General features: G+C 47.8%; 1 protein-coding gene across 13 annotated transcripts in view; it reads left to right on the plus strand.

Annotated features, from left to right (window-relative positions):
- The window catches only part of gphnb (gephyrin b), an 86,546-nt gene that overhangs the window by 43,270 nt on the left and 31,270 nt on the right, over positions 1 to 12,006 (plus strand). For 12 of the 13 annotated variants that reach the window (XM_027015632.3, XM_027015569.3, XM_027015589.3 and 9 more), the window contains 4 exons: positions 169 to 263; positions 3,105 to 3,171; positions 9,752 to 10,024; positions 10,574 to 10,708. In XM_027015632.3, coding sequence (XP_026871433.1) covers positions 169 to 263; positions 3,105 to 3,171; positions 9,752 to 10,024; positions 10,574 to 10,708 — 570 coding nt within the window. The remainder of the gene's footprint in view (positions 1 to 168; positions 264 to 3,104; positions 3,172 to 9,751; positions 10,025 to 10,573; positions 10,709 to 12,006) is intronic. The other variant, XM_081717595.1, reaches the window with a different exon arrangement.

Consider the following 12,006-nt stretch of genomic DNA (forward strand, 5'->3'; position numbering starts at 1 on the left):
CATGTGGAACTGTATTAGCAGCTGCTTGGGCCTTCGTGGTTATGAGAAGTTTATTGCATTATGGGGAAGTGTCTTATCACAAGGTAGGCTACGTTATGGCAAAGCAAAAAGACTTCTACCCCATCTGTTTGTCTTTATTCATTGCACCCTCTTTCCATCCCTCCAAAGGCTACTAAAGAGGTGATTGAGCGGGAGGCTCCGGGCATGTCTTTGGCGATGCTGATGGGCTCTCTAAACGTCACCCCTCTGGGCATGCTCTCAAGGTGAGTGGTCCAGCATGCCCCGCCTCCTCTCCAGGTGTGTGCAGGCAAGCTCCACCTCCTCTGGCCCCTGACAAACTGCCAGCACAGGTGTCATACTGGAGGAGTGTGTAGCCGTATTATCAGTGTATATCAGCTTCAATATATCAGACTTGCATAAGGAAATTACAGTAAACGTAAACACTCCAAGAACAACAGTGTGCTTGACACTTGATACCTTCGATGAACTTTTTTCATACATTTGAACATTATTTTTTAACTTAGTGGTAATATGTTGCTTTCACTTGTAATGTCTGAAAGCTCCAATGAAGCCATGACAAAAGGAAACAAACATAATATGACAAAGGTAAACAAACATAAGAAAGTTTGATGAGTGAACAAAGCAGGAAAAAGGGACTAAGGAGACTAATAACTAACAGTGGTAACGAAGAGAGAATTGACTAAAAACAGATAAACAAATAAACATATAAATACGGGAGAACCACGCCGTACAAACCAGGCTGAGACGAAAGAAGAGAAAACCGGAACACGAGTAGCGCAACCAAACAACATGAGCGAGAGGAGACGAAAGAACCAAGGAACAGGCAAGAAAACGTGAGAGGCTCAGACGGAAGGAAACACAACGAGAGAGCGAATGGAGGGGAACAGAGTGCCGAGTTTACAAAGAAGACCAATGAGACTAACAAGGAGCAGCTGAAAACTATAGGAGGAGATCAGTAAACGAGGAAACCGAACGAACGCAGGAAAACACGGAAGTACAGGGAGGAAACCAAGGAAACAGGGAACGCTCTGGGACGCAAGCGTGACATCGCCATGCTAATACTTTTGCAGAAATGCTTAGAATGTGTATTTACAGTTTCCCTGCTGGGGTGGGGGGAGGGAAACGAGGCAGACTCGAGGCACACTCGTGGGACTCGAGTCACGCTTAAGACACACATGCTGACAACTCATTGCAAGTCTTTTAAATACTGCCATTGTCAAAGTCATCAAGAAAATGGTTTGCTAAGTTAGCACTGCGGTAGCACTGTAGTTTTGTAGTAGTGTGACCATTCTACAGCATCTGTTTCAGTGTGGCTGTAATATTACAGTGTAATATACTGAGTAAAAATGTGTAGCTGTGCACGTATGCTTTAATGGAAAATGGATGCTTTAATGGAAAACAGATTCTCAGGCTATGACCCTGTACCCAGTATATGACAATGTATTCAGTATGTGACACTGTAGTTACACTATAACGTTGCTGGTATAATGTGTTGCACGAGCTGTTAGAGGATTATGGCTATGGGATTATTCTTTATTATTCATTATCATTTTACTGCATAATGAAATAAATATTAAAAATTGCTGATGACTGAATACCATCATCAGGAATAGCTGATGTAAGCCTTAACCCTACTGTAGATCTGAGATGTTACACAGGCAAGTAACCATCGCACACTCTTTAGAGTAACCACCCCACACTGTTTAGACAGAGTAACCACCTCACACTCTTTAGACAGAGTAACCACCCCACACTCTTTAGACAGAGTAACCATCACACACTCTTTAGACAGAGTAACCACCCCACACTCTTTAGACAGAGTAACCATCACACACTCTTTAGACAGAGTAACCATCACACACTCTTTAGACAGAGTAACCACCTCACACTCTTTAGACAGAGTAACCACCCCACACTCTTTAGACAGAGTAACCATCACACACTCTTTAGACAGAGTAACCACCCCACACTCTTTAGACAGAGTAACCATCACACACTCTTTAGACAGAGTAACCACCTCACACTGTTTAGACAGAGTAACCACCTCACACTGTTTAGACAGAGTAACCACCTCACACTCTTTAGACAGAGTAATCATCGCACACTCTTTAGACAGAGTAACCACCCCACACTCTTTAGACAGAGTAACCATCACATACTCTTTAGACAGAGTAACCACCCCACACCCTTTAGACAGAGTAACCACCCCACACTCTTTAGACAGAGTAACCACCCCATACTCTTTAGACAGAGTAACCACCCCATACTCTTTAGACAGAGTAACCACCCCACACTCTTTAGAGTAAACATCTCACACTCTTTAGACAGAGTAACCACCCCACACTCTTTAGACAGAGTAACCATCACACACTCTTTAGACAGAGTAACCACCACACACTCTTTACACAGAGTAACCACCCCACACCCTTTAGACAGAGTAACCACCCCACACTCTTTAGAGTAACCATCACACACTCTTTAGACAGAGTAACCACCCCACACTCTTCAGACAGAGTAACCACCCCACACTCTTTAGAGTAAACATCTCACACTCTTTAGACAGAGTAACCACCCCACACTCTTTAGAGTAAACATCTCACACTCTTTAGACATAGTCCATATTAGACCATATCATGCAGTTTTGTCCAATGTCACGCCGCCACACCATTTTTCTATATATCATGCCTTATGATAGGAATGTCACACAAGGGGGAGGAAACAGATCCTCTTTCCAAGCCTCCAGCCTACTGAGGTGGGAAGACTTGCGTCTGAAGGCTTGAGGCTCCTGAACGAACACCTCTGCTTTCATGTGCAAACTGATTACTGTGGCGGGGATGGGGGGATCACATGATGGAGTGTTGTAAACAGTCTGCCATGTTTTATAGGCACCTGGATAGCTGAGATTTTACATGAAGAGGGAGAAAGCCTGTATTCACGTGGTTCAGGTTCGAGCCTGAACTTCAGTAGCCGACCTAAACTTAATCTCTGCACCGCTGAACAGCCAGGGAGCCGCACGAGAGTTGGAAAATGCTTTTTTTGAGATTTGGATTTAATGATATAAATTGGAAATGTTCTCTTTGCAGACCAGTGTGTGGCATCCGTGGGAAAACGCTCATTATCAACCTCCCTGGGAGCAAGAAGGGCTCACAGGTACTGTGTGTGTGTGTGTGTGTGTGTAGGGGGGGGGTTAGGGATTCTCTTCCATCTGCTCTCTTCTCCATCCAGTTTCTCTTCCCCCTCTCCCTGACCTGTCTCTCTCTCTCGCTCTCTCTCTCACTATGTCTCCATCTTTCTCACGCCCTCTCTCTCCCTGGCCCATGCGTTCCCTCCCTTTCTCTTCATCTTTCTCTCTCTCTCTGGCACTCCCCTTCCCATCTGTTTCTGTCTGCTTACCCGTCCTGTCCTCTTCATCAGTGTAATCTCTTCCTCGTTAAGGATCACTTACAGCACCTCCGCCCATCTGCTGCCATATTAGCGTCAGCGGCGAGTCCCTGGAGCAGTTACAGCGACACGTGTACGGACTACGCCCTCTGACTTTCTCCACACTGTACATCGCATGAAATGCACCTGGACCTTATCGAGTGTAAGAGATCAGTGTTGGCAGCGTTGCCCTTTAATGAATCTTCCACACTACCGATTTCATGATTCACAGTTCCTTCGCCGGTACAAGCTGCCGGCATTTTGAAGACACGCCCCGGATGCTTCCGAGGGTCACAGAGTGCCCCGTACAAATGTGGCTGTTTTGCAATGTGGACCAACGGTGCCAGGCTCCTGGCTGATCGCCGCTATTGAGTCAGTGCAGAGAAAACACCAGCGACTGGCCCTCGAGGAGTAACCTGAGTTTGACACCCATCTTCTGGTGCATGGCAGCATTTTGGGTGTGCGGTGCTCAGAGGGGTTGGTAGCTTTTTTTTTGCTTTTTTTTACGAGACCACATAGTTGGGGTTCTGGGCTTGTGCGGCCTCGACTTCGGATGGACCGGTTCTTCTGGAGAAGCAGGACTACCGGTGTGGACTGGCGAGCCCAACGTCCTTTGCTTCTAGGAAAATCAAACAGCCTTAGTCATGGCTAAACAGGAGGGATCGCTTTTCTAACTCCTTCCTGGTACACATGACCAATCATCATTGGGCTCTCAGCAATCCACCAGGGAAACTGTACTGTGTCCAGATGTTAGAGCGAAACTTCCCAGCGGTCAAACGGTTCGACTCCAGCTCTGATGCGGCTCAGAATTCCAGGAGGAAACGTCCACTCTGGGCTTCCTTTTCACTGACATTTAGCACAAGAAAAGGATCTTAAGATCTTAAGCTCTTTCTTACATCAGAGAAGTCACCCAGTGTGTCGATTAGCCAAGACCTTCAGGACATGTGTGTTGGCTACTCCAGCAGTGTTTACTCAGACGTGGGGCCTGAAGGCTGGCTGCCCTCTCCTGCTGAGGGTGTGCCCCACTAAGGTCTCTTTCGTCATGTTCTCTGAGCCCCTCCTCTGTACTGCCTCAGGACGGGGTGTGCGGTGGGGTGCAGAGATCCTGGTGCGATTCCTTACCCTGAGGTAACTGCTCCAAATCTGTTGACATAGTGAAAGGTAGAGAGAACACAGTCAGAATGTCCCAAGGCCTCTCTCTCTCTCTCTCTCTCTATTTCTCCTTCTCTCTGTGGGTCCAACTCCACTCTACTCTCCCTCCAACTGCTTCTTCTCTGCCTCACTTTCTCTCACTTTCTTTTTGCCACTTTCTCATTCTCGGTCTCACTTTCTCGGTCTTTGTCACTCACACTTTCCTTTGCTCTCTGTGTCTCTCATCCAGCAGATGTTTCTTTCTCTCCATCTGTCTCACTCTCGTTCGATCTCTTCCTCCCCTTTGTCTTTCCCAGTAGGCCGCACGTAGGCAAACACGACATTAGAACCGTAACGTTTCGGACAGACGACAGGAAGCAGGTTCAAATAAAACACAGAACGTCCACAAAAAGACGACAGGCAGAGCGGTCAAACTGTCCAGTGGCAGACCTGGGCTAACAGGATCAAGAAAGACAGGCAACAGGGCAAAGGTAAAAAAAAAAAAACAGCAAACAGGCAAAAGGTACAAGATACAAGACTTGGCATGAGACTTCATGCAGGAGTGTTTTGCAGTTGAGTCTGGGTAATGTCCCACAGGCAGTGTGTGTGTGTGTGTGTGTGTGTGTGTGAGGACAGGGCGTGGCTGGTGGTTAGCAGGACGCACGACAAGAGCATTTAGAGTTGGATTGGTTCGTTTTTGTTTGTTTGTTTGTTTGTCTACCTCAGGGCGTGCTGTATCTGCACTGGAACCTATCTGTATCTGTATCTGTGCTGGAACACAGACAGATAGCCACAATTTCTACCCCCTTTCACCTGGTTTCATGTTTCTATTAACTAGTAAGTCATTGTTGTTTGGGTCTTATGTAAACTCTTGTCATAAACGTCTGCCGATGTTTCTCTTACGTTGCTTGTGTATCTCACACTTTTTTTCCCAGTAAATGCATCCTCGTGATATACAAATATAAGATTCTGTTATTAAACCTTGGATGTTCTCTTCTTCACTCTGACCCCTTTACGGAAGAAAACAAACCGTGGAAGCTTACATTTTTGCCAAACGAACCTTGCCGGTATAGCCGCCCTTTTGTTATTTTTTTATACCGTGCTATACTCTGTTGACTCTCAGAGTTCATTAATATATGAGGGTTTACTTGTTAGATTTCCTAGGAGGGTTTTCTTTTAACTGCCGTAACCTTCGTAAGTGATTGACCTGCATTGGACAAGCAGAAGTGACATGTGAAATAGGCAATACACCCCCCCCCCCCCCAACCACACTCTCACACACAAGTCTGGTCCCGTAAGGGCTAAAGGGAGTTTAACGGTGACTTAGCAACAAGAGTCATGAGGTTTTTTTCCAGATGTGATGTAGAGGAACGCCACTAACATAATACATATTTTCAATGATAATACAAATTAATTAAAGCATTATTTTTTTAAATAAATAATGTTTCATTAAATTCTAAACGACATAAGTATAAATGTTGGTATACATTGATGTAAGTCTATGCAGTTTTCTGCAAGAACCGTGATAAAAACCGTGGGATTTTCTTGGGAAGAGATAACTATGTAATACAGTATATAATTTATTTGTGTGTGTGCACTGTTAGTTTTTAGACAAGCTCGCTGATACCTTGTGTTCTGTACCAGGTATTCTTCAGTACCCTGGGCCTGGTTACAGTTATTCTGCACTACCCTGGGCCTGGCTACAGTCATTCTGTAGTACCCTGGGCCTGGCTACAGTCATTCTGCAGTACCCTTGGCCTGGTTACAGTCATTCTGCAGTACCCTGGGCCTGGTTACAGTCATTCTGTACTACCCTGGGCCTGGCTACAGTCATTCTGCAGTACCCTGGGCCTGGTTACAGTCATTCTGTACTACCCTGGGCCTGGTTACAGTCATTCTGCAGTACCCTGGGCATGGTTACAGTCATTCTGCAGTACCTTGAGCATGGTTATAGTCATTCTGCAGTACCCTGGGCCTGGTTACAGTCATTCTGCAGTACCCTGGGTCTGGTTACAGTCATTCTGCAGTACTCTGGGTCTGGTTACAGTCATGCTGCAGTACCCTGGGCCTGGTTACAGTCATTCTGCAGTACCCTGGGCCTGGTTACAGTCATTCTGCAGTACCTTGGGCATGGTTACAGTCATTCTGTACTACCCTGGGCCTGGTGACAGTCATTCGGCAGTACCCTGGGCCTGGTTACAGTCATTCTGCAGTACCCTGGGCCTGGTTACAGTCATTCTGCAGTACCCTGGGCCTGGCTACAGTCATTCTGCAGTACCCTGGGCCTGGTTACAGTCATTCTGTACTACCCTGGGCCTGGTTACAGTCATTCTGCAGTACCCTGGGCATGGTTATAGTCATTCTGCAGTACCCTGGGCCTGGTTACAGTCATTCTGCAGTACCCTGGGTCTGGTTACAGTCATTCTGCAGTACTCTGGGTCTGGTTACAGTCATTCTGCAGTACTCTGGGTCTGGTTACAGTCATGCTGCAGTACCCTGGGCCTGGTTACAGTCATTCTGCAGTACCCTGGGCCTGGTTACAGTCATTCTGTACTACCCTGGGCCTGGTTACAGTCATTCTGCAGTACCCTGGGCCTGGTTACAGTCATTCTGCAGTACTTTGGGTCTGGTTACAGTCATGCTGCAGTACCCTGGGCCTGGTTACAGTTATTCTGCAGTACCTTGGGCATGGTTACAGTCATTCTGTACTACCCTGGGCCTGGTTACAGTCATTCTGCAGTACCCTGGGCCTGGTTACAGTCATGCTGCAGTACCCTGGGCCTGGTTACAGTCATTCTGCAGTACCCTGGGCCTGGCTACAGTCATTCTGCAGTACCTTGGGCATGGTTACAGTCATTCTGTATTACCCTGGGCCTGGTTACAGTCATTCTGCAGTACCCTGGGCCTGGTTCCATCATTCTGCAGTACCCTGGGCCTGGCTACAGTCATTCTGCAGTACCCTGGGCCTGGTTACAGTCATTCTGTACTACCCTGGGCCTGGTTACAGTCATTCTGCAGTACCCTGGGCCTGGTTACAGTCATTCTGCAGTACCCTGGGTCTGGTTACAGTCATTCTGCAGTACTCTGGGTCTGGTTACAGTCATTCTGCAGTACCCTGGGCCTGGTTACAGTCATTCTGCAGTACCCTGGGCCTGGTTACAGTCATTCTGCAGTACCTTGAGCATGGTTACAGTCATTCTGCAGTACCCTGGGCCTGGTTACAGTCATTCTGCAGTACCCTGGGCCTGGCTACAGTCATTCTGCAGTACCCTGGGCCTGGTTACAGTCATTCTGTACTACCCTGGGCCTGGTTACAGTCATTCTGCAGTACCCTGGGCCTGGTTACAGTCATTCTGCAGTACTCTGGGTCTGGTTACAGTCATGCTGCAGTACCCTGGGCCTGGTTACAGTCATTCTGCAGTACCCTGGGCCTGGTTACAGTCATTCTGCACTACGCTGTGCTTTATATGTAGGGTAGTACAGCTGCCTTTCTGCCTCTATGTTTCTGAGCTCTCAGACAGTTGCTATGAACATATAAAAGATATAATTCTGTTAGCGAGATTAATCATTTTTCTTAACAGTGTATGGATGTTGTTTATCTTGTGTAAAAAACTTTTTTTTTTTTCTGTTTAGACTGAGTTTTGAAAATGTTGGACCTGGGCCTCACTTGACTTCTGTGAAACTATGGTCAGTGTTTCCCTCTCATTCTCTCTCTGACCTAGTTAGTCAGGGGGGTCAGAAGGTCTCGGTTGTCCAGATCAAGTGGGTCAGACATGGCCATCTCTCCTAGTTTCCGTGTCTCAAAGTGCTTCACGCTGGCCTTGACTGAGATGTTATTGGCTCGCGTAGCAAACCGCAACGGCTTCGGTCAGCACTTCTGACCCTCCGTCTGTAGCTGACGCAGAAACGCTAACCAATTACTCGACTGTGAAGAAAATTTCCATCTTCTCTCGCTGACCGAAACCTGGCAACGGCTGAGAGGCAGGGGGAGTGGTCTGACTGTTGTCCGCTGGGAAGGCCAAGGGGTCCGAAAAATTACACTTCGTGACAGAGCGTCCATCGAGCGCTTGATGCTCACGGTCAGTAGCTTATTACCGCTGCCGCTGTTATTCGTTTATAAATCCTCCCTCGTTCTGACGGAATTAACTTCTAACGTCGGACCTGTCCCTGTCTCCTGCTCTGACGCTAACTAGGTGACTTCAACATTCATGTGGAAATTAACTGCTTATTTTTTACAGAGGCTGTCTGTTTTAAACTTACACGGCAGGTGGACATCCTCATTCGCTGGATTCATTGTGCTGTAGTCGTCTTAATGGTATCTCTTTCTCTGCTTCCTTTGTCGGTATTTCTCATTTCGTTACCACCCTGAATGTAGCCTCTGTACACTTACCATCAACTCTCAGGGAAAAAAAACCTGTCTCATCGCAATATTAAGTCTTGTAACCCTCAGTTGTATTCTCCCTCTCTTCAGTCCTCTCTCAGACTTTCCTGTTCCTGATTTTGCGCTATAGTGGTATAATTGCTACCATATTTGATGGTTATGCCCCATTAAAGACCAGGCTGGTTCCAGCTACACTCTCCTCCCAATAGTTCACGCCCGAGCTTACAGGTCTTAAAGCCAACGGCCGGTGCCTGACTGTCCACTTTCGGTGTCTTCTGTCACGTCCACCAGCAGATCCAAACCCAGAACCCTGTGTAAGGCTGTCAGCCAATGCCTCAAACCTCCTGCTTCAGCTATGTTGTTCTCACTCCACTGAGCGATGCCATGCCTCTTCGGAGAGAAAGGCAGCACTGTCTGTTTTCCCTTCTTCCACAATCGCCCCTTCCTCAAGGAAGCCCTTTGGAACCCCTTTAGCGGCTCCAGAACGTTTCTCCACTCCAGATTCCATTCCCATCTTTGGATTCCCTGCTAAATGCCGTTCTGTCTTAGTTTTACCCTGCTCCTGCCTTTCCAAGCAAAGCTTGTCTTTTTGCTGTCTCTACTCCAGCTGCTCACTTAATACAAACTCATGTCAATCCTCTGCTTCTGTTGAGTTTTAAACTAGTTTTTGTTTTTTTTGTTTTTTACATTCATCGTGCTCCTGGTTATCTTTCTGATCTTACATCCATTACACGGTTCAGGATGGACCCTCCTGTGCTGACGCTCTTCTTGTGCCAACTCTTCTCTTCTCTGCTGCAGGAATGTTTCCAGTTCATCCTGCCGGCCTTGCCGCATGCCATCGACCTGCTGCGCGAGGCCGTCGTCAAGGTGAAGGAAGTAGCCAATGAGCTAGAGGACCTCCCCTCGCCCCCGCCCCCTCTATCTCCGCCCCCCGGCTCCAGCCCCCACCGGCAGACAGAAGACAAGGGCGTGCAGTGCGAAGAGGAAGAGGAGGAGAAAAAGGACAGCGGAGTGGCGTCAGCCGAGGACAGCTCCTCCTCCCACCTCACCGCGGCCTCCATCGCTGCCAAGGTAACGCAGGAGGGGAGGGGCATGGCTCTACATTTGCATACGTACACAAGCTTTAAGACTGTTCAAGCACACACCAAATCTTAATATTCCCAGATGTTTAGTGTGTTCATTGTGTTTGGTGTGTAGTTGTTTAGGGCTCGTGAAATACATTCATCCTCATGCGTTGCCGCATGTGTGTTGTTTCATTCCCACCAATGGAGGATGTGTGGGCGTGTGTGAGTGTGTGTGTTTGTTCCTGCTCTTCACCTAATCCACCACTGTGGTCGGGCCATGTTTATCTAATCATCATTTTACTGTTACGCCATCCAGAGACTGGCAGGTATGTTCAGCCAACCACCATCCAGTCCACCCGTGTGATTCATCACCTGCGTTTAATCTGCACAGTATTGCCATGTCACTGTTTCGTGAAAACATGGTTAGTGCCCGATAAAATGAGGTGTTTCAGTTTTTCAGTACTTCACCCAGGATGTAATATAATGTGTGTGTTTGTGATATGTATCTGTGTGTTTGTGTGTTATCTGTTTTTGTATGTGTGTGTGTGTGTGTTAGATTCCAGACTCCATCATTTCTCGGGGTGTTCAGGTTCTCCCCCGGGACACTGCCTCCCTCAGCACCACGCCCTCCGAATCGCCCCGGGCCCAGGCAACCTCCCGCCTCTCTACTGCGTCCTGTCCCACACCCAAAGTAAGACCCCGCCTCCACCTCCCATTTCCTGTCCCCACACTGTCTGCTTCCTGTTTGCTCTTACTTTGCATCCCTCCATTCCCTTTTGCTGCCAGCCCCTCTCCACTCACACGCCATCCTCACACTCCCTGCCTGTGTGTGTGTGTATCTGTATTATGTGTGTGTGTGTGTGTGTGTGTGTGTGTATGAACATAGAAGGCAGGTGTTGGTGGCCTTTCATCCCCTTTCATTGGTTAGTCTGCATTCCCAATGACAATCTTACCCACCACACAAGTACAGACATCTTCCAATCAGAACACACACTTCACGCCCTCTGACATGCTCCCTGTACACTCGGGCCTCTCAGTCCAGTACAGTCCAGTCCAGTCCAGCCTCTTGCTCTCTCCAAGATATCAAACAGCTCTTCTGCCCAGCGACTTACAGTAGTGCTCAGTCAACTTAGACCGAGCCCGGTGTTTGAGATCCCCGAAGCCGTCGGTGACCCGGCCCGGATACGCTGGTAGCCGGAACAGGGCAAACACGCAGGTACACGGAACTACCCAGTTCCCCAAACGGGCCTTACAGATGTGGGCGGTGTCACGGAGCAGCGCACGGGAACATGCATTTGCGTGATGGGCAACATCGTGGTCGTTCATGATCAGTGAGAAGAACATGGTGTGTAAATCCTCAATACACTTGGTCATAAGCTCTGCCTTATGTATACAGTAATTGATGTGTAGATTCTGGGATAGTGCTGGATAGTGTTTGATGTATAAACAGTGGCTTCTTGGACAGATTTGTGGGAAAGTGTCTCGTTAAAAGCGGCGAGTATCTCGATGAGGTGGACGGAAGGTAGACGCTGGATTCAAAGTGTTTTCTGTGCAGTTCTTCAGAAGCTTGTGCAGTTCTTCAGAATTGGGTAGGCAACCAGTTTAGATACATACTGGATTTCCCTGCTTCAATATTTTGCAGTGTACCCAGTGCACCTGGATATGTAGAGGTAATGATGTCATGTCAAGTGTGTGTGTGTGTGTGTGTGTGTGTGTGTGTGTGTGTGTGTGTGTGTTCTCTCTCCTACTCTCCTGTTACAAATGTCAGAGCATGAAAACCTGGTAGTGTTGTGAGGGCTGCAAGTGACTGCACAAATACACAGATGTCTCTCTCTCTCTCTCTCTCTCTCTCTCTATCTCTCTCTCTCTCCCTCCCTCTCTCTCTCTCTCTCTCTCTCTCTCTCTCTCTCTCTCTCTCTCTCTCTATCCACCCCACTTTCCATCCGCTTCTCTCTCAACCCTCCTTTCTTTCTCCTTTCACCCTCTGTC

Source organism: Electrophorus electricus, chromosome 7, assembly GCF_041902795.1.
Source record: "Electrophorus electricus isolate QZ-2024a chromosome 7, ASM4190279v1, whole genome shotgun sequence".
Classification (NCBI taxonomy): domain Eukaryota; kingdom Metazoa; phylum Chordata; class Actinopteri; order Gymnotiformes; family Gymnotidae; genus Electrophorus; species Electrophorus electricus.